We start from the raw sequence: 24,286 nt of genomic DNA, 5'->3' as shown, positions 1-24,286 counted from the left end.
CGAAAACCTAAGGGAAAAAAAGGCTTAGGTGGCAAATGGTAAAACCAAGGTTGGGCCTTGCTGGAGGAGTTTTATTCAAAGCGAACTGTCAAGGGGGTCCCATAAATCACCCAATCGCGTAAGGAACGCAAAATCAAGGAACATAACACCGGTATGACGGAAACTAGGGCGGCAAGAGTGAAACAAAACACCAGGCATAAGGCCGAGTCTTCCACCCTTTACCAAGTATATAGGTGCATTAATTAAACAAGAGATATTGTGATATCCCAAAATATCCATGTTCCAACAAGGAACAAACTTCATCTTCACCTGCAACTAGCAACGCTATAAGAGGGGCTGAGCAAAAGCGGTGACATAGCCAAACAATGGTTTGCTAGGAAAGGATGGTTAGAGGCTTGACATGGCAATATGGGAGGCATGATAAACAAGTGGTAGGTAGCGCAAACATAGCGATAGAGCGAACAACTAGCAAAGCAAAGATAGAAGTGATATCGAGGGTATGGTCATCTTGCCTGCAAAGTTCTCAGAGTTGTCGAAAGCTTGATCCTCGTTAGCGTACTCAACAGGTTCCTCGTTCACGTACTCGTCCCCCGGATCTACCCAAGGCAAGAACACAAGCAATGGAACAACAATCAATCACGGTGCAATGCACAAGCAACATGATGCTCGTTAGCGTACTCAACAGGTTCTCAGAGTTGTCGAAAGCTTGATCCTCGTTAGCGTACTCAACAGGTTCCTCGTTCACGTACTCGTCCCCCGGCTCTACCCAAGACAAGAACACAAGCAATGGAACAACAATCAATCACGGTGCAATGCACAAGCAACATGATGCAATACATGGCATGATATGCAAGATATGATATGCAATGCATAAACGTGCTCCAGAAGGGAAAGAATGAACAAAGCATCAACTTGGCAAATCAAGTATGCCGCTAGAAAGATGAGGTGATTTCGGTTGAAATCGATATAAGGATCACCGGAAACAGATGCACGGTTTGCAAATGACAAACAAAACAAGATATGATGTAAACTGCTTAAACAGCAATATGGCCACTTAGAAGCAAGGTTTAAATATGCTACAACACCCAAACATGAAAACTAAATACATGACAGTGAAGTACATGTGGAGCTCTACAAAACACACGATTCTGATTCAGACTGTGGGCATGCATGATTCCCACTCGGACCACGACTCTGACCATGACGACGATGATGACAACTCAAAGAGCAGGAAGAAGCGCTCAGCTCTAGAGAAGAGGGGAGCCCTCGGAGGTAACCGGTAAGAATAATGACGAGCTGCCTAAAGTGACCATATATACATGAGCATGTGAGCTTCCTTCGTCCTTCAAGTCATTACTTGCTTCAAGATCATGAGAGCGAGCTTCTCTTTATGTGTTACACGAATATTATTAAATGTAAAACTCTGTACGCATTTGCACTTTTAAGATCATGTATATGGCTATGGTCTACATACAATGAAGTCCACAAAGAAATGAACACAACACTCGACATTACCTGGTACGTGCGCTACCAACATTAGGGGATCTTTTTTTTTTGAGAATTATTTGCATTCAGATCACGAAACAATACAAAATAGTTGACCCTTACAAGCACACTGAAACGCAAACACAAAGGACCATAAACACCTAGAGTACCCTAAGACAACCATAACATAAGAAGATCTCCGGAGCTCTTTGTCATCATCCCTAAATCTTGAGAGAAGACCCCTGCAGCAAAACGATATGCAACCAGGCGCAAGCAGGTCATCATCTTCAACCACGGAACAATTGCCACCACGCTACTTCCTCCTTTCTTGACACCAGCGCTGAGAGGGCATGGACATCAATCCAACACACCTGCAACAGCCGTCGCCATCTTTGGCTTTGAGTACCGTGAAAAATGTCCCTTCCGAAGAGAACTCGAGTCATCCGACCGGTCCAGCACCGCGGCCGGGCCATTCGCCCGGGCAAAGCAGAATCTCCCTCCAGCATCAGCACAGAGGAAGGAGAAGAACAACAGCAGTAAATCATACCGACAAGGAAGAAGAAGGGTCTTCGCCCTGCATCCATCGCCCATCTGAGGACCCAAACGGCCAGTGCCAATGGACATCCAGTCACCATAGCCCGCGACCTCGAGGAGATCCGGGGATCCCCCACCCCGCTGGCTCCTAGACGAAGGCCAAAGCCTCGACTGATCGCGAACGGAGCCCGGAGAAACTTATTCCGACGCGACACCACCGCAACGGCCTCGGCAGCGTCACCCTCAACCCTAACCCTACCACACACACCTAGCGGACAGACCCGAGGTTCCCCTCCCTCCTGTGGCCGGAGCGGCCGATGAAGAGAGAGGGAACCGATGGTGCCATCGGCGACGCGCAGGAAACCCTCGTCGCCTCCTTGGCCTCATGCGATCCTACTTTCACGGAGCGAAGCGGTAAAGGCCGGGGGTCTGTACCAACATTAGGGGATCTGGTCTGTAGTACCAACTGTGTGTCAAAGAAAAATGCCAACCTCCCCGCAAAAAAAATGCCAACCGTCTTACCCTTTTTTTGGTAGTGTTTTGTCAAGGATGGTTAGAAAAAAAAGGGTGTAAACATTTGTGCTGTTTCTGAAAACAAAAATGGTTTAAACTTTCATTTTTTCTGAACATTAAAAATAAGGTTTAAATTAAACAGATAGAGACCTGTCGTGGAGTGGCAGGCCCATAACCCTGGCTGGGCTGGGCTGGGCTGTGCCGAATCACCAAAGAAAGCCGAAAGGTCCAGCTGCGCGACGGGAACGAGCTGGTCTGGTCGACGCGAGCAGAACGGCGGGGGCGGAGACGCCGCATCCCCGGCGGGAGGAGGAGGAGGAGGAGCAAATGATGGTGGCGCAACCTTCTTCCTCCTCCCCTCACATGTGGCAGCCAGTACGGGCTCAGGCAGCAGCCCAAGACGCGCCGCCACGCCACGCCGACGGCTTAGCGCGCGAGGCCGTCCGTCCGGGTGGAGCGAGAGCTTCTCGAAGGTGCGTGCTCTAACCAATACGACTATCTAGCTGTTTCTTACACCCTATTTGATGCAAATTAATGGAAGAAATCTCGCGTCGAGCGGTTGTCTTCGATGAGTGCTGCCGTGAGCAGCGACCTTACAGTTGTGGGTACAAGCCTACAAGGTGTCTGTGGAAATGCCTGGAAGAAGAAACCAGCCACTGGCATGTTTTTCAGTTTTTCACAAATCAGCAGTTCTCTTTTATCCCTTGGTAGGAACCTCTATGGTGCTTCTGCCTGCGCTAAATACTGGCTAACAGACATACTGCATGCAAAATGTATAAAAATAATACGATTCAACTATCCTTTTTCGTAAGCATACATAATTTCAGTTGGTTAACTTGCATTCTTGTATGCATCCAAAACTCTTGCTGAGAAGGGTCTTTAATAAGAACAATGAGACCTGTCCCATTTGCTGCGGGCTCCTGGGGTTGAGATACATTATTCATGTTAAAACAGAGCCTCTTGCTCTTCAAGACAAATACCAGTTTCTTTTATACAGCATACAGTTGTACAAAGTGCGCACGGCACTGCTAGGTACTAGCGTCCCTCTATTGCTGTAACGCTCATGTTATTTTTAGAATTCACAGCATTTTCTGCTGCTCCGTCAGTACCATAGTTATCTTCTGCAAAATACACAGGCTCTTTTGGAGGGGGAAGTGATATATCTCCATTCTCCAGAAAGGACATGATTGACGACACGAGTGGCCGCGCATTTGGGCTGCCTTGAACACACAAGAGACCGATATGGACGCACCGTATAGTTTCATTAAGTGAGCAGCTGTCCACAATCGATGAGTCAACAAAATCCTTTGTGTTCCCATCCTTCCATAAGCTCCATGCCTGCATCCATTCTTATCCCTTTCAAGATGCATATATTTACTGTACTTGCAGAAATTCGAACATGTCATTGTACTTACATAGGCTATAATGCTGGGGAAGTCTGCTTTTAGGTGCACAGAGCTGATCTTTGAGCCACTCACAATCTCCAGTAGTAAAACTCCAAAGCTATATACATCAGACTTGACAGAAAACACTCCTTTCAAAACATATTCAGGTGGCATGTAACCGCTGTTTGAACACAGAACATAATTTTAGTCAAGCACAAGAATAATGCATAAAGATAATTCATGCAGTATATCACTCACTATGTGCCAACAACGCGGTCGGTATTTTCTTGCTGCTGATTGCCGCCAAATATCCTTGCCATACCAAAATCAGATATCTTAGGGCTCATTTCGCCATCTAGTAATATGTTGCTTGCTTTGAGATCCCTGTGAATTATCTTCAATCTTGAATCTTGATGAAGATAAAGAAGTCCTCTAGCTACCCCTTTGGTTATCTCGAATCTTATTGGCCAATCAAGCATTGATTTTCTTGTGGCATCTGCTACCAATAACATCAATTGAGGGATAATCAGTTATTTTGGTTGATTTCATTACTTACTGAAATTTGGCAAGACGTAAGCAGAACATACCAAAAAGCATGGCGTCCAGACTTTTGTTAGGTAAGTATTCATATATCAATAGTTTCTCATCTCCGTGGATGCAGAAACCGAGAAGTCTAACCAAGTTTTTGTGCTGCAACTTCGCAATGAGTATTACTTCATTTCTGAACTCCAGTTCCCCCTGTCCAGAACCCTTACTAAGCCTTTTCACAGCAAGTTCTGTACCATCTTCTAATGTCGCCTGGACACTTGCATACTTTTAGGTGAAACAAGACAGAAATACAGTTATGTTGCTCTATAAGAGAAAATTCCACGTTACCTTGTAAACATTGCCAAAACCTCCATGTCCAAGCATGTTGGAGTTAGAAAAATTGTTTGTTGCAAGTACAATTTCTTTGAAGTTAATAAAAGGATACTTTAAGTTTCCATCACGAAGTTCAATAGAAGTGCTTGAAGTTCCCGACATCAGCTTCTTCCAAATTTTCTTGTTTCTTTGTTTGCCTGTCAGGAACATTGATGCAAACGTTATAGCAAAGGAACATACCACATAGAAATATGGAATAGCATTGACCTTCGCAAACATGCTTGATGAAAATACACCGAGAATGCATGGCACTGTGTTCTACCTCCAAAGCTGCAGATCCGAACAAGGCACACGCATATGATTATGAGCAAACTTGAAACGACTGGCAGTGTAATTTTTAAAACATTGCTCTTCCGCTTTTTGTCTGCCAAAATTCAGTCTGTAAGCAATCACAATTACAAATTTGCTAAATAGTTAGTTTTTCACAAACCAAATATTTCTTACAAGTATGAACTACATGCACATGGTCTCAACTCTCAAGCAATCTATTTCTCACATGAACAATTGCATCATGAATATGGTAACATTTGGGAGATACAAAACTTCGGCTTGATACTTCAAACTAAAATCTGGCACAACATGTTTTGTTGAACTGGATGGAGTGGTTTTCACGCCCAAGTTTTGTATGTAATATAATCAGATGGCATAGACGACTTATGCCTAAACTTGAAGGTTTCCTTCTATAGGGAGTTCCATCATTTATTTTTGCGAGATTATAGGGAGTTCCATCATGATGGCATTATCAAGTTTACCCTCTAATATTTGTCTGTCATTACTGATTTAAACCTTTCTTGTACTCACATTGAACATAGAACTAAGGAGGTTATTGTTGGAGCTCCACTGGACACACAGATAGAGGAGTATATCTAATAAAGCAAGCAGAGAAACAGAAACAGTAAACTTTACCACTCAATCCACTAACTCGGATATAGAGGTTTTCCCCTTGTCCAATGAACTTCTCCGTGTCAATCAAATCTCCTATCCATAATAGGCACCTAGTATCATCCTCATCGATAGCATTAGTTCTCATAGTGGTGTAAGCATACGCCGTACATGAGCAGTTGCTTGTGCATTCTGCTATGCATTCATCTAAGCTTTTATTCTTGACATACAAGAACTGGTCGGGAATCTTCATGGTTGACATATTTAAGAAGCCATCCCCTTGACCACATCTTAGTGCTTCCATCCGGTGGCATCCCTGTGAAAACCTGCGGGTCGTCCAGTCTTGTTTGTTGTTTGGCTCAAAGCCATCAAGACACTTGCATGTCACAATAGGCTGTGTGTTGTCACAGTAACCAAATGGACCACAGTAACCAAATTTGTTGCATTCCTGGTTAGGTCCTGAATACTGGTCAGTCCATTTGGAGCTGTTGCTATTCCAGATTCGTGTCTTTATCCTGCCTGAGTAGTCAATCTTCATTAGCACTAGTGAGACACTAGGTACTGGTAGTCCAAAGGAAGCGTAGATCTCATCACCAATAATTTGCAGTGTATAGTAAATTGTGGACTTGATACTCTCAACATACTTCCCTACTACCAAATTGTTATTCCATACCAGACTTCGCCGGTAGGGTGCTGATCCATTCCATGTAATACGCTGCCGAAACTCATCAGGGTCTGCACCATATGAGAAGTTGCCCGGGGATGGGTCTTGGGGGTTTCTCCAAGAGATGAGCTGTTGTAGTGCATGCGTCTTGTGGGTGATCCTGAGGTTCATACCTGGAAGGAGAGTGTCGGTCGGGTAATCGAAGCTTTGCCATAAGATGGTGCCATTTGATGACCGAAGAATAAAATTCCCATTGTTATCAAGCGTGGCTTCTCCACCAGTTGCCTCTGACGATGAATTCCTTGCAGCGCTGATGTTTGTCGTCCAGAGAAGCTGGCCACTGGTGTCTGACAAGGCGAGATCGGATCCGCTTGTGAAGGCGAGCGTTGCAGAAGAAGGATCAGTTATCGGCATAGCACGGTTGGCAACCCACACAATGTTGTCTTCGGGTATATTCCTGTACCATATGCCGACGTAGTAATATTTTGTGCTGGAGCTGGACAGGGAGAAGAATCCAAGGGCAAAAGTGCCATCGTCGGAGGTGATGGTGCTACCAGCGGAAAGCGGCTTGTCGGGAAGAAGGCGGCTGCTGGATGATGCATAAAATGGCAATAAACAAAATGACCAACAAACAAGGCAGATGATTGTGTATATGGGAAGGGGATCCATTGCTGTAGTGAACTATGGAACTGAGATAATGGAAGCAAAGCAATGGATGAGTTGTCTTTGGACAATGCAAATCAGAACTCCTGGGAGAGGCAGAGCCAGTGAAGCATTTTATTTGCGGTGCTTTTCCCACAGGAAACTAATGGGGAAGTGGGAACCTTGGAAGGAGTCCAGAAGAGATATTTACTAGGAAGTTTGAAAATGTTGGGTTGTGGTTGTTATCATCTGGACTATGTCGGACTAGCCTTCTCAGCAAATTAGAATAGACATTTACTTTTTCTTTTTGGTGTGACTGCTGGGTTTTCTTGTTTGAATGTGCTGGCTGCTGGTACTATTTTAGTTGGATTACATATGTTTATGAACAGAACAAACCCCTTGTTCTGGTTTTGGTATGTAAGCTTAGATGGTTTTTTTGAAACGAACCTATCTTTTGACCGTACACATATGAGATTGCACTTAAATGTCAACATCAGTGGTGCAGGAAATTCCATGGTCTTCCCATTGGACTTGCATGTTTGACCATGTAAACTGTAACTGGATAGATTAAAAACATGGACAGATCAGCTCATTAAGGACACAATTTCTTTTCTTTTGGGTTAACATCATTAGACCCTGACTGGATGTACAAAGGGGCCTTGCGCTTGTTTCTTCAGAAGCTTGCCAGCTATGCATTTAAGTGTGCAGTCGTGCCTGCGTTTGCACCCCTAGCTTTGCAAGAAAAAGGAATTTTTTTGGCAGTCTTGTGCAGCTGTCTGAAAAGAGCGTATCACCTGAAAAGGATGTTGATGCGGAGCATCCTACGGACATCACCATGTCAAGAGTTCATTCGGCAAGTGACACGTGCGACATCTACTTCACATACACAAAAGTGAATCATCTCCTTTACCCGTGCTCGCTTGACCCCTTCGAGGATGGTATACTACTTGACACTCCACTCGTGTGCATGCATAGGTATTGTCGGAGCTTCACGGATGACGAGGAGGAGTGCAAGCGCCAAGGAACAACTACACCATCCGCGAAGGAAGCGTGGAAGAGAAGGAAGAAGAAGCCTGGACAAGCTTCTGGAAAGCCCGGAACTTCCGGCCGCTGCCAGGAACTTCCGGCCCTCGGAACCTCCGGCCATCCCGGAGCTTCCGGCCCTGCTGCACCGAAGCCGTCCAAGAGTGTGCCAACTCTCTGGATAGCCCGGACCCTGCCCGGACCTTCGCCCGGAACCTCCGCGCCCGGACCTTCCGGCCGTCCCCGGAACTTCCGGCCCTGCCTGCGCGCAGACACTCGAGCCGAAGCCCATGTACCCTTTCGCCCCTCACTTACCCCTTCGTGGCTACCACTATATATACTCATCCCCCTTCTCCATTTTAAGGTTAGCAAATATGATAGCTCATTCTTAGGTGAGCTTTGCTCCTACCTCTACTCTTGAGAGAGAGAGAGAGACCACTACTCCATTGGAGGCCAAGACCTCCATCTAGGAGAAGATCCTGCGGGATATATCATCAAGACCCCCTCTTGGGCGGCCCCCTTCAAGACCTCCTCACGGAGATGAACTCTACCTTGTATCTTTCCCTTTGTTGTTCATGTACCTTGTGGATCTTGTGTGTTTGATTGTCTAGTGGATGTGTGATCGGACTTGTTCTTGAGTGTTTCCCCTTGTGATTTCTCTCCGTTCTTCCCCGTGTTCTTCGTGCTCTTCGAGGGATCCCAGTCCAAACGTGAAAGATCGGCCTACACCGGGTTAGCCCCGTATCATATGGTATCATGAGCCACGTTGATCACGTTTTTGGAGCCTCTACCCCTCTTTTTCTAGCTTGATTTTGTTGATTTCGTCCTAATCCGAAAATCCCCACCAAAAATAGCCCCCAAATTTTTTTGTGATTTGTTAGTTTTGATGATGTTTTGTTGATTTTGATCCATGGATTTGCTTGGTTTCAAGTGGATCTAGCTTTCCCCCATCTTTCCCCCATTTCCATCCACGAAATCTCCTCAATTTTGCCCCGGGAAATCGTGTTTTTCCGCCCCCGTTCTCAGATCTGGAATTTAGGGTTCGTCCCGGAAGAAATTCCACGACCCCCGGAACTTCTGGCCTCCCCCGGAACTTCCGTCCTAGCCCCGGAACTTCCGGGATAAACAGAAAGTTTACCCCAAAAATCCCCCTGACCCCCGCACTTTTTCCGCGACCCCCGGAACTTCCGGAGCCCGGAACTTCCGGCCATATGCCCGGAACTTCCGGCCTAACCAGAAACTTTCCCCGAAATTTCAGCATCAGCCTTCTTCACCGTTTTCATCATAACTTTTCACTCCAAACTCCGATTTGAGTGTTCTTTGGCTCCTTTTGAAGCTATCGACGTGCCCGAGGTCCTCACCTTGGTTTCACCACCTTTTGACACCATCAAATTTTTGGTACTTTGGCATCTTTGCCTAGGGCTTCCACCTTATCATTCGCATAACCACCATAGCCTTCCGCAACCTAACCCTTTTGGTTCCCCATAGCATGTGAGGTTGTTTGAGTAGTGACTTGAGTATCCTCAGGTGTTTAGGCTACTTAGGGACGGTTGCTTCTTCATCAACCACCTCCATAACTTCCGCATAGGCTTGCCCACCATACACTTCCGCCACCCAAACTTAACCCAATTTTGTTTGTGTTGTGAGTTGTGTCTCCTAAGGTGTTTCGGCTACTTAGGGACCATGCTTCCAACTCCGACACCGTGTATAGCCCATCATACCCTTCCACATTACCCATTTTGACCGGGTTTCCACCAATACTCCCGCAAGCACCACCGCTTTCCGCTACCACCATTTGACTTTTGTCCTTGAGATTTTGAGTTGTGGTTTTTCCGTTTCCTAAGGTGTTTCGGCTACTTAGGGACGAGTCTCAATCATCTTGGTACCTACATCAAGACCACCACCACTCATCATCGCAAAGGACGGTAACCTCGACGACACCATTGTACATTCCCCTTGCAAATTGCATTGATAACCCCTAGCCCATTTTGCGTTACTTGCCTATCGAGACTAGCCATTTGAGTATTGCCGGCAACGTTACTTGTGCACATTAGTGATCATACTTCCCATAGCATACATACCATATCATATTGGTATCATATCATCTCGTGTGCCTCAAGTTTGTTCCCGCATATACACAATTGCTATCTTGGTTTATGCATTGTGCAAAATTGGCCATATAAAAAAAGTGAGAATAAGCTTTTAAGCAAAAGAGAAAGAGCAAAGAGCTTGTAAGAAATAGCCATAGCATCAAAATATATCATATGGTATCATACTTGATCATCTTGGATCATTGTGTGAGAAACACCGGGAACCATACATATATAGCATACTTGGGATAGAAAGTTTATCCATTTTGCATCTTATAGGTTGTGCACAAGTGTCGTATCCGTCTATTGAGCAATCGTGCTAGCGTCTCTCTTGAGTTGTGCAACACGAGCGTTTTGGTGGATTCCACATTTTGAGCTCATTCCTTGGTTGCACGGCCCCATTTATCTATCCGTGTGTGCGTTTCCGTGTGCCATTCATTGCTATTGGTCTACTTGTTTCACTTGCGAATTTGTGAATCTCTTTCAACATTATTGACTCTTGCTAACATTTTGCATCAAATTTTTGTGCCACTATCCTCACCGAGCTCTACCATAAGCTTTACTTGATAGGTGTGAGTGAACAAGTCCGGTACCAATTCCACTATTGTTTCATCTCACATTGAGTGAAACGGGATACATCCTCAACTTTGGGAAAAGGTAACTTGGTATTGTTTATCTCATTTCCTACTCACCTCTACTCGAGTCTTGTGATGGATAGGCAAGGCATTTCACCTTCGGTCTACAACAACAACGACGAGTTCGATGCCACGAACAACAACTCCGACGCCAAGATGCAAGCTCAAATGGAGGAGATCAAAGCCCTCATCAAGGCCTACAAGCGATCTTCCTCATCTTCGAGAAGACGCTCAAGAGCACATGCTTCCGAGCTACCATCTCCGGCAAGATCACATCGGCATCGACACCATCACCACCAAGAACGTGAAGGTCAAGAGCTCTACATCAACAACCACTCAATGACTTCACCATCTCCCTTGGCATCTTCGCCAAGCGACTTCACGGCATCTTCGCCTACGGACATACGGCATCTTCGCCAACAAGCACCCCAAGACTACGATCAAGAGAAGCTCCCCAAGCTCAAGTCCGCGACTTCCATGAGCTACTACGACCTCGACATCGACCACACAATTCCTTTTATGGGACTCAAGAACCAGAGGAGTATCTCGAGTGGGAGCGTTTGATGGATGACCACCTCAAGCTACATCAAGTTCTCCCGAAGATCAAGTGAAGTGCGCCACAAGAAACTTCCACGACTACGCCTCGTCTTGGTGGCTTCACACACCTTCGGAGTACTATGACATGAGTTGGCCCAAGACGAAGAGAGTTTTGCGGTGAGAGTTTGTGCCTCCAACCTACACGGAACAACTTCGACGCCAATTGGAGAACACCATCCAAGGATCCAAGTCCATCGACAAGTACTTCAAGGAGATGAAGATTGCCTTGCGACGAGCCGGCGTGGACGACCCCATTTCGATGAAGTTCCACTTCATGATGGGATTGAACAACGACATTTCCAAGACTATCTTCCTCGAGAACTACAAGTCCATCGACGACTACTACATTGGTGCTCTCAAGGCGGAACAAGAACTCAGGAAGGCCAAGGCTTCTCCACCCCAAGCACACTTCGCGGTGACCAAGCTCTACGACAAGCATGAGGCTAGTACCACCATGATGTCCAAGCCCGACAAGCTCCAAGACGATGCTCCCAAGTGCGACTTCACCGCCATCCCTCTTTGTGGCATTGATGATGCCGAGTCTACCTTGACTCTTTTTCAAGATGGTGCGGCGACAAGTACGACTACGGAGACCTTCAAGGACCAAGCTTTGGAGGCAAGCGACAAGGTGGCGAGCAAGGAGGATGCTTCCATCTTAGGAGGCGAGAGTGATGATGTGCCATCTTCGGCCTTCATCCACGGCGACGGTGATGACATGATCGAGCATGGGATTTTCCCTTCGGTCATGGAGGAGAGTGATGTTGTGCCATCTTCGGCCTTCATCCATGGCGACGGCGATGAGATGGTTGAGTATTTCACCTCGACCACGGCGACGTATGATGACTTGAGTGACTTGTGCCACCATATTGAGAGTGAGGGTGACGTCACCACTAGCCACATATATGATGTGCTGCCACAATTCCCATGTGAGGAGAGCCACAACCCCCACCACTTGAGTGAGATGAGTGACTCCACCATACGTGAGATTGAGTGCACCTATTTTGAGGAAGTGAGTGAACCACCACATAGAGAGAGTGTGATAGTTGATAGGGCATGTGAGGCCACTTCGATTTCTAACGACTTAACCTCTACCTCTATTGTGTCTTCTCATTTGGTGCTAGGTCCCATATATGATGACGTGCCGATCCTCGACGACTTCGTCCTCCCTTTGGACAAGACGATGGCCATGGTGGAATATGATGCACCCCCCACATGGTTCCATCAAGATGAAGATGACCACCATTTGGTCTTTCCCACCTCACCTACACGACTTGAGTGGAATGACAAAGGTAACAAAGGTGACGGTGATGCTCTAGTCCCACTAGTGGACATTCTTGAGATTGATTGCTTGCATGATGTTGATCCACCTAGTACCATGATTCATGCTAGTATGATTTTCCCATGTGATGATTTGCCCATTTATGATGAATATGATGATTCTCATGTGGAGTCTATTAGTTGTGATGCCATGTTACATAGGATTTTTTGTGACAATTCTTTAGGTCACATCATGTTTGCTAATCCGCTTGACTTGCCATATGCTATGCATGAGATCAACCATATGTCTTATTTGCAATCTCTTCATAGTGACTATGCATATGCCATTAAAATAAACCTAATTTGCACATATGGCATACATGACAAGCCCATGGTTATTGGCATTTGTTTTCTTGTGATGATACTCCCTCCTTTCCGGTTTATAAGGCTCAATTCAAAATTCTCACCAACCAAGGTAGATGGTGAGTGGTGGAATACTTTTTGTAGTTTGCAAAAGCACCCAATTAATGCTCTTGTTTTCCTCAAAAAAGTATGTTTACCAATGCATTAATTGCAATGCATGCATGCATAAATTACATGCATTGGTTAATTTTCTCTTAGTACTTGCATGCAATGATTTAATGCACCTTGGAATCTGAACATGTGATGGAAAACAACCAAATTGAGCCTTATGAAATGGAAAAACTAAAATTTTGAGATAAGCCCTATAAACTGGAAAGGAGGGAGTATTGATATGCTCCCTTTGCATCATTTATCTCATATGCCATGCCATGCCCACCTAGCTTCGGATATGCATTGTTTTGGATGTTGTCCATTTTCTCCAAATGATGTTTCTAATATTGCTCATGAGGAAACCCCCATAGTTTCCTCATACATGTTAGGAGATTTTGATCCATCCCATCCATTGCATGATCCCAATAATTACGTGCACAATATGCTCCCCATGCATCATAATGATATTGATGTGCCATATACTTGCATTCTCAATTTGTGTCCCCATCGTGTCATACATACTAACTATTCTTTCATGATGGATGACATGTTCTTATACCACGCATCAAATTTCTTTGAGCGATGCTTATCTTGTGCTAACTCACACGTGCACATACACATCATGATGGATGATGTGTACATTTACCACACGCACAATTTCTTTGGTTTGTGTCTCTTTTGTGTAGATACCCATGAATACTTGTCGACCTCGCAATCCCACAAGTTGACAAAACGAGCTCTAGAGAGCAAAGATGATTTGTGATTCCATGGATTGTCTTTCCCACCGCTCTCTTCGCGCAAAGACTTCGCACATTTCTTCTACATGGCCCTCACTTGGCTATGGGTTATTGTTCATTACATATCATATGCCCATCTTGCCATGTTCACTTTGCATGATATGCTCATTCCTATGCCTTTGGCATGCATTTGTGACCCATGCTTTACATTACACATGATGATTGATTCTAATACTTGTATGTGTATTTGCAAGCTTGGTGGAGATATTGCTTGTTGTTGCCATCTTCCATTTGTGACCCACCCCTATGATGATACTATGATCTTGCTTTGTGTTCGTGCTTGTGATATGTCATGTGCATTGTCTATGCCCATTAATTGCTCACATGACATGATTGCCATGATTTCCTCTAGTGTGTTGCATCTTTGCTCCACTAGTTTGCACGACTTGATTACTATGATTTCTTACCTTGTTGCACCACCGATGATTCATACTTGCTCACTTCATGCGGTTGATGACAACCATCTACATGCTTTGCACATGATTGTTATTGCTTGTTGTCATATCTCTCCATATGTTGCCTCCCTCATGCTAAATGATTTGCCATGTATTGAGCGCAACTATGCCTTTAGTCCTGATAATGAGTTTGCCCCCATAGCATTCTCACATATATTTGGAGATTTTGACATAGTTCTTGTGAAGCATGTTTCTCTTCCTTCTTTGCACCATATACCTAGTGTCATGAATACAGCCATTGTTGCATCTTATTATTCATGCACTTGTGCTTCTAATGGTTATGTGCAAGAGAAGAGAACCATCATGATGGATGATGTGTTTATCTACCATGCGCATACGTTCTTTGTTTTGTTGTGTGCATGTGTAGGATACTTGGACTTCGTGTCGACTCCCACTTCACGTGAGTTGACAATTCGAGCTCTTAAGAGCGAACCACCTTCTACCACGACGATTCTACATCGCACTTGCTTGTGTTTTGGCATTGCGAAGAATGCACAAGGACATGCTTTCAAGGTGATATCCTTCTCTTTTGAGAACCCCTAAACCATGAGCATGGATATTATGGATCATACTACTTGTGTTGATTGCACCATGAGACTTATTGTTCATCTTGGACCACTTGATTGCACACATGTTAGAGATCTTGCTTCGACTTGCTATTTCCGCATTTCCATGCCTCATGACATATATACCTTGTGTGTTGCATCCAATTCTTGGATTACTTGTTCCTATCTCATGTTTGGTTGCAACAGTGTCACTCCTTCACATATGCCATGTCCCATTGATTGCTACATGCTTGCCTTGATTGCCTCACACATGATAAACAATTGCTCTTTCTATTGTGTTGAGTGCCATACTATCTTCATTACACCCTATGCATGTTATGCTTGGATTGTCTTGCGCTTGACCCATGTGTTTAGACACTTCATTTTACTCGGTGTTGTGAATGATTCCTATGCCTACCATCGACCATTTGTCGAGCGCTTTATGCATGATCGCTATGACCGTGAGGTTGATGCTTCTTCTCTTGTTATACATATTTGCATCACTACCTCACATTTACATGCTTGTTTCCATGATGTCCTTCTTTGTGCTCAACTTATGTGCTTACATGCCATGTCACAATCCTTTGTCACACCATATGCTATGCTTGATGACAACACTTGCTGGGTGAATCACCTCTTGAATGCTTGGTTTTGCACTAACGCTAACCGCATTTGTTTTTCCAAGTGTTTGTTCTCCTTGCTCCTTTTGAAGGAATCACGAGACGGTGCGACATTGGAGAGTGCCCATTTCAAGCTTCAAGATGACGAGAACTTGGTGATCGACCACTACTACACGGAGACGCCATCTCTTTCCCATGGTGATTTGGATTTCGATCCGAGGTCGGATCTTTCCCAAGGCGGAGGGGATGATGCAGAGCATCCTACGGACATCACCATGTCAAGAGTTCATTCGGCAAGTGACACGTGCGACATCTACTTCACATACACAAAGGTGAATCATCTCCTTTACGCGTGCTCGCTTGACCCCTTCGAGGATGGTATACTACTTGACACTCCACTCGTGTGCATGCATAGGTATGTCGGAGCTTCACGGATGACGAGAAGGAGTGCAAGCGCCAAGGAACAACTACACCATCCGCGAGGGAAGCGTGGAAGAGAAGGAAGAAGAAGCCTGGACAAGCTTCTGGAAAGCTCGGAACTTCCGGCCGCTGCCCGGAACTTCCGGCCCCCGGAACCTCCGGCCATCCCGGAGCTTCCTGCCCTGCTGCACCGAAGCCGTCCAAGAGTGTGCCAACTCTCTGGATAGCCCGGACCCTGCCCGGACCTTCGCCCGGAACCTCCGGCGCCCGGAACTTCCGGCCCTGCCTGCGCGCAGACACTCGGGCCGAAGCCCATGTACCCTTTTGCCCCTCACTTACCCCTTCATGGCTACCACTATATATACTCATCCCCCTTCTCCATTTTAAGGTTAGCAAATATGATAGCTCATTCTTAGGTGAGCTTTGCTCCTACCTCTACTCTTGAGAGAGAGAGAAAGACCACTACTTCATTGGAGGCCAAGACCTCCATCTAGGAGAAGATCCTGCGGGATATATCATCAAGACCCCCTCTTGGGCGGCCCCCCTTCAAGACCTCCTCACGGAGATGAACTCTACCTTGTATCTTTCCCTTTGTTGTTCATGTACCTTGTGGATCTTGTGTGTTTGATTGTCTAGTGAATGTGTGATCGGACTTGTTCTTGAGTGTTTTCCCTTGTGATTTCTCTCCATTCTTCCCCGTGTTCTTCGTGCTCTTCGAGGGATCCCATTCCAAACGTGAAAGATCAGCACTTGCAGCTGTTAAGTACCACTCACTGCCTCCACTCCAGGCCAATGACGTGCACATTGGGCTTGGCACCCCTCCTGGGCTGTTCCGGTTGGGCTTTGGCAGTCACGGTAATTGTCCCCGTGACATTGCAGAGCTAGCTTCGTCACTATGTGGGGCCTGCGTTCGGGTTGGGGTTAGTTGAAATGTTTCGCAGAGTTTCAGTGGACGCGGGTAGAGAGCTACGGATAGGCGGTGGCTCTGCTCTACTAGCGCCTCCATGGCTTGTAATGAGTCGATTTGACATGGATTGATGCTTAGTTCCGATAGTTGCTTAGCTGCCTTGTGCTATTTCGTTGGTTTTGGGGACAATTTGATGCCACTTTGTTCGGGGACATGCATTTCATCGTGGCGTGCATCTGTAATAATGAAATATTATCAGGGTCTTCTGTTTGGATCGCACTTGTTCATAAATCTCATGTGGCTTATTTAATCGCTCATGGCCATTCTGTCATATGTACGGGCCATGTGCGCTTGTGGAACTTCAGATGCTTGTCCATGTAAGTTAGTGCATTGATTCGTGCAGTGTTCAGTGTTGTTTATTGTTCACAGCTGGATCTTCTTAGAAAGTGGTAAATCCTGGCACTTCTTACTCCTATTTCCTCTCATGTGTCAACAAGCAAGTAGGGCGCTTGACCGTAACGTGGTAGGATTCTGTTGCGTCGCTAATTAGTGGCACTGAAGTATGCACCCGGCATGTAAACTTCTTTTTATTTACCAATGAGTCCATGACCATGTCAATTGCCGGTACTGGATCTGCCTCATTTCATCTGCTCAACTCCGAATGCTTTTATGTAAAAAATGAATGCTCAACCTCACATGATTATACGCTTGCTTTGGTTGATTTCGGTTGGATGCTAGACTTCGTGTTGTGTCTGGGTTGATGTTTAGTTAGACTGCAGGTGAACATTTTTCTGCTGGACTCTTGACAAAAGTCCCCTCAGCTGACATTTGTCACATGGTATTGTTTGTATACAGATTCAGGGCACTGCATTGTGGGTGTCTGGCTACATGGATCTGTCCTTTGGCCATCCAGTTGCGCTGTTTGTCATAGCCCTATAACTCTGCTGGTAAAATCGCTCCTACCGTGAACCGAATTGAGCAGTACAATGGCCGTTTTGCTGGAGTTCCTCACAGTATGATTCAGGTAAACCTGCCATGTCTTCTGGATAAAACTCTTCTACATATACCGAGTGCCATTGCTGTCTCGATTACATCAGTGGACAAGGCCTAAGTGCCCGTACTTGGCCTTTTTCTCTTGGCTTCTTTTGTCATGTTTAGATTGGTGGCCTATTTTCAGATGAAATGTTACTTCACCTCTGAAAATTGAACTAAACAGAGTTGTACTATTTTAGATTTGTTTGATGATCTCCTATTAATTTATCTAGTTCAGTCTATGGAAGCAGTTCTATTAGCTCCGCATGCCTGTACAGTCCAATGTCTTAGAAGTTGCAACAGCAACCCTTCGAATCTGCTTAGAAATAAATCCATTGAATGAGAGTGAATGTCTACCAGAGTGTACAATTGGAACCTAGTTGATGATATACTGTAGTCACACCTAACTAATTGAGCCATATAAATTATCAGAGCCCGTTCTTGGTGAGTTGGCTTCTGCAACATTAGTTGAGTTGAGAGATCATGTTACAATGTTACTATATGTTCATATATTAAATAGTCTGCACTGTAACAACAAAGGTTCTGTCCAGCTAGAAAGTTTTCACCTATCCATGTTAGTATATCATCAACTTGATAGAAGTACAAGTACGTGTAACCCTCATCATACTGCCAAATTCATGCTCTTGAACTTTAACTGGTTGTTATACACTACAAAATAGCATAGTCAAACACGTAACTAGTTTTCTATCTGGAACTGAGCATGCTCAGCAGTTGCTAGACACTGATTTTTCGGAGCACCGCCACTTCGCTCGGGGGCGGTTCCAAATGCTTCAGCTCGAAGCTATGGAATGGATTGATGCTGGGAGACGTAGGGTAACAGCTCTTGTTGAAAGACCTCTAGAGCCGGACTAACAAACTACTTTGTATTTTCGTTCTCATTTTCCATTTCTCTGCTCCCATCTTCTCTTACTCTGTAACTTTTACTCCTCCTATTCGCAATGAAAAGCAGTAATGCTGCATTTTCGTCAAAAAAATTGCTAGACATAATCACTATCCATCGCAGATGCATGCTGTATATGAATCGCAAGCTAAGTTAAGAGCCAAAAGAAAAGAATGCTCTTATCAACTAAAGCTGTCTTATATGTGGTTGTTTTTCTTTTCATCTCATCTAATGGCAGGCAATGCTTTGCATTTGCTGGGTACCTATGTTTTTGCAGTGGTTGCTGGACCAGCCCTTTTACACCAGGAGGATGCTGATAGAATTCAGAGGCAGACAGACGCCAAGGGCCTCCCTTGTTCTTCAAATCCCAATTCGCATTGGCAGTTAAGTCCATCCATGTGTCCATTGGCATGTGATGTCAGCGGGCCTGACACTAATTAGTCAATGAATTTTGATAACTAATATCTCACTGAAAATTTTGTTTTGAGTAATGCGGGACCAATTTCATCTCAAGAGAAAGGTGTTTTTTATTGGAAGAACTATTAGTTGCACAGCTGAATTTAGTTCTCAGGATGCTAATCGATTCTCATCATGCTGTGGTTTAGAATTTACTTGATGGGAACTAGGAAAATCTGGATTAGTTCAGACAGCCTACTACTTCATTTGGCATATCTCCATCAGTCACTGCATATTGAAGCCCTGCAACCTTTCTATTGCGTTGTGAATTATCCTGCTTGGATAATATCATATGCTCTGCTGAGAACCCACCATGCAAAGCTTAGATTTAGGATGTCGAAGATGAGATGTATTACGATGAAGTCTTGAAGAATCACACAAACAAAAATTGCCAGATTTTCTCGTTGGTGTTGGTTTGTTTAGGCTAGTGCAGGGTGTTGGTTAATTCTATTATCATTTGTAACTATGTCTGGGCCATCGGCCAGATTAGATAGTATAGCAATATGATGTGATTTCCCTCACTTATCTATATGAACCTTGTGCTTGTTTAGTTTCGGCAGCTGAGTTTACGGTTAGCAATGTTTCAGTCTCACCAATAGCTAGCAGCCCTTGTACTACACATTTGTCAAGCATGTACTGTACAATCTAACATCATTCTGATGGTTCAGAATCTTCCTATTCTAAATCGATCCTGTTGGGTGGCTTGCAGGCAACCCTTGCTCTGCTGTACCTCATGAGTCCTATGGACCTTTTCCCTGAAGGTAAGGCGGCCAGTTGATTCAACCATCTCCATCTGACAAACTATCTCCATGAATTCCAAGAGCTTCTGTATATGATCATGCTGTTTTGATTCCAGCTTTCCTGGGGTACCGTGGCCTGCTGGATGACATCCTGGTGTTCATCATCGTGTATGCCTACATCTCCGCCACCTACCGGGCCGTGCTTGTCTCTCGACATCGTGTGAGTCGGTTGTATGACATGAGCAGTTGCTGACAGACACAGGGAACTGAACTGAATTTCATGGAGCTGCAGATCTGAGATCAATCAGCTTGATTGGTGGATTCATGCTAGATATATTACATATAGTGAGTGACATATACAACATATACTTACTTTGGTCATAATGTGGTTCTGGCAGAATGTGGATACATATGCAGGAACCATCTGACTCATGTTATATTGATGAGTTAGGATCTTAGGGATCGAGATTTCACATGCCATGCTAATGTTAGGTTCTACTCCCTCCGTTCCTAAATATTTGTCTTTTTAAAGATTTCAAATGGACTACCACATACGGATGTATATAGACATATTTTAGAGTGTAGATTCTTTCATTTTGCTCCGTATGTAGTCATTTTGAAATCTCTAGAAAGACAAATATTTAGGAACAGAGGGAGTACTAGCTTGTTATATGAGCATATGATTAGCATTGGACAAACACTTTGGCCCATGCAAGATAATTTGGTCCCAATCATCTTGCTTAGTTGTTTGATATATAAATTTTGACGCATACATAGCACTGAAAACATTCCAGAGATGATATCTCGAGTTTCCAGCATAGTAAGCATATGCTACTCGCAAAGAAATCATACACAAAAGTGATTATCCGTAACATCCATGACTAGTTTAAAAACATTCGCTGAAGAAATCATACACTCTGATAAGTTGGATGCACAGCTGTTCAAGGATGATCGCTTCACTGTCAACAGCTTATAAACTTAATTTTGCTACAAACAGGGCAAAGTGGACAAGTCCATTGTACATAAACCAGGCTCATGAACAAAGTGCAACAGGAGAATCCTCACACCACACGGTACTTTCACAAGCACAAACAAAAGTTGAAAGCAAACACAACATTAATTCTTCATCAAACCAACAAGTGCAACAAACATTATGAGAAAGTATGCTTATACACAATTACATAAAGTCATAGCCACTGGTCCATGACACAACAGAGCAAGACATATATACAACAATCAGTTATTTCTACATGGTTATCTGCTCTTGCCACTTGCCACTTGCCACAACGAGCGCACATGCATCTGTGCCAATGAGCCTTCCGCTCTCGAGCTTATATGCATCCTCAATGACAATAGTAAACAAAATTTAAAAAAATCAGAAATTTCTTGTCAACAAACATTGACGAATTTTCTACATGCGTGCAAAGTTCATTGAGATTTTTTTTCCCAAGATGCTCCTATAAGAAACAAAATCGATGCTCCAAATTGCTCTAAAAACGACTTTTTGGAGCATCAATTATTTTTTACAGAAGCATTTTGGAATGTTATTTCTTCATGTAAAATTGCACGCATGTTGAGTATTCGTCAATGTTTGATTTTTTCTGATTTATTTTATGTTATTTTACCGTTCACAAGGGAGCATATGAGCTCGTGGGCAGAAACTTCATGTTCGCACAGCAGATGGCCATTACCCCATCACATGGCCCGATAGACAATCACTTTTATGACCCAAGTACCAACGACAATAGGACAACCCACCTTATAAACCAGATCAAACAGGTTAGCCGCCCTTTCAGTCCACACAACCTCACGCCTGCCAAAAAAAATCTTTTTCAATCATTTGAGTAGTAATGCACACTAAAATGGAATTGTTGTAGATTTTACCTGTAGTTTTTTAACTCTGTTGTCACATCATCATAACGTGCTCGCTGAAACTCATACCAGTCTCTAGCGCTCTACAATTCAACAAGGTAAAAGAAGTTGAGAAGGTAGTAACCAGTGCAAGATTTAGCGTTATTATCCTTACATGTCATGTAGGTAGGATACAGGAGAACAAAAATATCACAAGACAGTATTTGCAGCGCTAAATACACCTGATAAGTTCAGATATTACACCAAGATCAAAACTTTTCAACTAACAGCTGCAAAAAGAAATTCATTGAGGGAGCATTCCTGACTGTTGGTGCTACAAGGTCAGATCTTTGATTGTTAGTGCTCTAATTTCAGATCTTACAAAACTTACACCGTAGAAGACATACGGTTTGTTATCATTCCAAAATCAATTTGTCAATCTTCCAATTAACACTAATGAGTCAGAACCTAATCATTCAAAATCTGTGAATTGATCAACTGAGTGACTAAAATATGGAAAAGTACTGCTGGTATTTTACAAATCCCGAGGTCTCAACGACAGCGAAGGGTCTAGACCCACAGTTGGGGAAATCCAAGAGAACACCGATCAATCGGTTGATTTGCACTACCGACTCCAACTAGTGATTTAATTGAGCGAGCGCGGTGTGGAGGAGAAGGAGCATGCCTGGGGCCGAGAAACGGACGCGGACGAAACGCTAGGGGATAATGGGAGCCGGAAAGCAGCAGGGGTGGGGGCCGATGGGAGCCGTGCAGCAGCAGAGGTGGGGATCCCGAACTTCGCAACCAGGTTGCGCAGCGCCATGGATTGACGGCCGGGTGTGGGGAGGGGGTCGAGGACCCGGCTAGGGTTTGGGTTAGGCGTGTCTTGATTTCTCTCTGGCGACGAAGGCTTCTCAGCAGCGCTCTCCTCTTGTTTTGCTATCATCCCAAAATCAAGTTGTCAATCTTCAATTAACACTAATAAGTCAGAACCTAAGTGTCTCATTCACATCTGTGAACTGATCATCTGAGTGGCTAAGAAATGGAAAAGTCCAGCTGGTAGTTTACAAATTCTGACTTTTGACTAATAAGTCAGAATTTGTGAACTGAGTGACTAAGATATGGAAAAGTCCAGCTTGTAGTTTACAAATTCTGACAGCCGGCCTCATGCATGCAAAGGTAGAAACGAGAAAAGGTTTCATGACAATGCAAATGGTTGTCAAGTTAGAATTGTCTGTAACGGTGCGCCAACCACGTCAAAGGCAAAAGGGGAAGTTTTCATGACAGTAGAAAATGTTTATAATGATCTGTAAGAGCCACATCTCGTTAAAATGCTGCCAGCAGTAAAGATCTCGCATATGCATCAGAGCGTAATTTGTTACAGCGAAGGCATGTCAGCCACTAAAAAATCGCAACCGCATACGCAGAGAAGGCTAGGGCGCGTATGGTATATGTTTGTGCTTTTACTCCAGAAGTCCAGATCCTTTCTTGAAATAAAAGGATGCGGCGAACAATAGAAGGCGCATCGGTAACCTCCCATTGCAGATGAACATACACTGGGGAGAAACTATTCGTCAGTAGGAGTTTCTGAATTGGTCGAGGAATCAAGCAACAGCACAGCGGCGAAACTTGATGTCTCGGCGACAGCGAAGGGTCTACTCTAGATCCGGAGTTGGGGAAATCCAAGAGATGACCGGTCTATTGGTCGATTTGCAGTACCGACTCCAACTAGCGATTTACTTCAGAGAGCGCGGTGTGCAGGATGAGGAGCATACCTCGAGCCGAGAAACGGACGGCCGCCAAGCGCCAGGGTCCGACGGGAACCGGAAATCAGCAGGGTTGAGGGCGGACGGGAGCCGGGCAGCAGCAGAGGTGGGGATCCGCAACTTCTTGGCCAGGTTACGCAGCGCCATGGATTGCCGGCCGGGGGAGGGAGGGATGCGGCTAGGGTTTGGGTTAGGCGTCTCTTGTCTTTTCTCTGGCGATGAGGCTTCCCAGCACCGCGGTTTACTCCGCAGAACGCGTGCCGTCGTGGGCTGGGCTGGGCTGGGTCAGGCCGGGCAGGGAGGAGATCCATGACTACAACAACAACAAGTATCCCCCTTCTATTATTGTTTGCTCTCGGATCCCTTTATTTCAACAATAGAATGGGGTGGAGCCGAGGGCTCTTCGGGAGCATCCCTTCTTATTTATTTTTTGGAAATGTTAACGCCCACACGTGTGGGCGTTCATCATCTCGACCATACGCATCCATCATCGTTCAATACTTTATGCACGAATCTTGGCACAATTTGGTCGATTTTCGATACCACGTAGGACAAGGCGCGTGTGTGGTGTGTGACATAGTTCGCCCGCACGTTGGTTGCCCTCCCGTGGTCAGCGGTTGCCACTCGGGGGCGTGCATTGAAACTGCTATGCGCC

General features: G+C 44.8%; 2 protein-coding genes and 1 long non-coding RNA gene across 3 annotated transcripts; 1 reads left to right on the top strand and 2 right to left on the bottom strand.

Moving 5' to 3' along the window:
• The first annotated feature begins 2,789 nt into the window (after positions 1-2,789).
• On the top strand, positions 2,790-7,015 carry LOC119326352. The gene is made up of 3 exons (XR_005157934.1): positions 2,790-3,005; positions 6,693-6,804; positions 6,889-7,015. It is a non-coding gene; the product is annotated as an uncharacterized LOC119326352 (long non-coding RNA).
• Positions 3,548-7,899, bottom strand: LOC119326350 (G-type lectin S-receptor-like serine/threonine-protein kinase B120). The gene is made up of 6 exons (XM_037600020.1): positions 5,745-7,899; positions 4,794-4,975; positions 4,505-4,715; positions 4,176-4,413; positions 3,948-4,098; positions 3,548-3,870 (listed from the first exon to the last, which is right to left on the bottom strand). Exons 1-6 carry the CDS (start codon positions 7,051-7,053, stop codon positions 3,568-3,570), a joined length of 2,394 nt encoding a protein of 797 aa, XP_037455917.1. The 5' UTR covers positions 7,054-7,899; the 3' UTR covers positions 3,548-3,567.
• A 13,213-nt stretch (positions 7,900-21,112) lies between these two features.
• LOC119326769 lies at positions 21,113-23,891 on the bottom strand. Its single transcript, XM_037600382.1, has 3 exons — positions 23,641-23,891; positions 21,899-21,969; positions 21,113-21,827 (listed from the first exon to the last, which is right to left on the bottom strand). Exons 1-3 carry the CDS (start codon positions 23,776-23,778, stop codon positions 21,710-21,712), a joined length of 327 nt encoding a protein of 108 aa, XP_037456279.1. The 5' UTR covers positions 23,779-23,891; the 3' UTR covers positions 21,113-21,709.
• Between the last annotated feature and the right edge of the window lie 395 nt (positions 23,892-24,286).

This window comes from Triticum dicoccoides, chromosome 6B, assembly GCF_002162155.2.
Source record: "Triticum dicoccoides isolate Atlit2015 ecotype Zavitan chromosome 6B, WEW_v2.0, whole genome shotgun sequence".
In the NCBI taxonomy this organism is placed as follows: Eukaryota; Viridiplantae; Streptophyta; class Magnoliopsida; order Poales; family Poaceae; genus Triticum; species Triticum dicoccoides.
The sequence above is the reverse complement of the archived record's forward strand: the minus strand, read 5'-3'. Positions and strand labels throughout refer to the sequence as shown.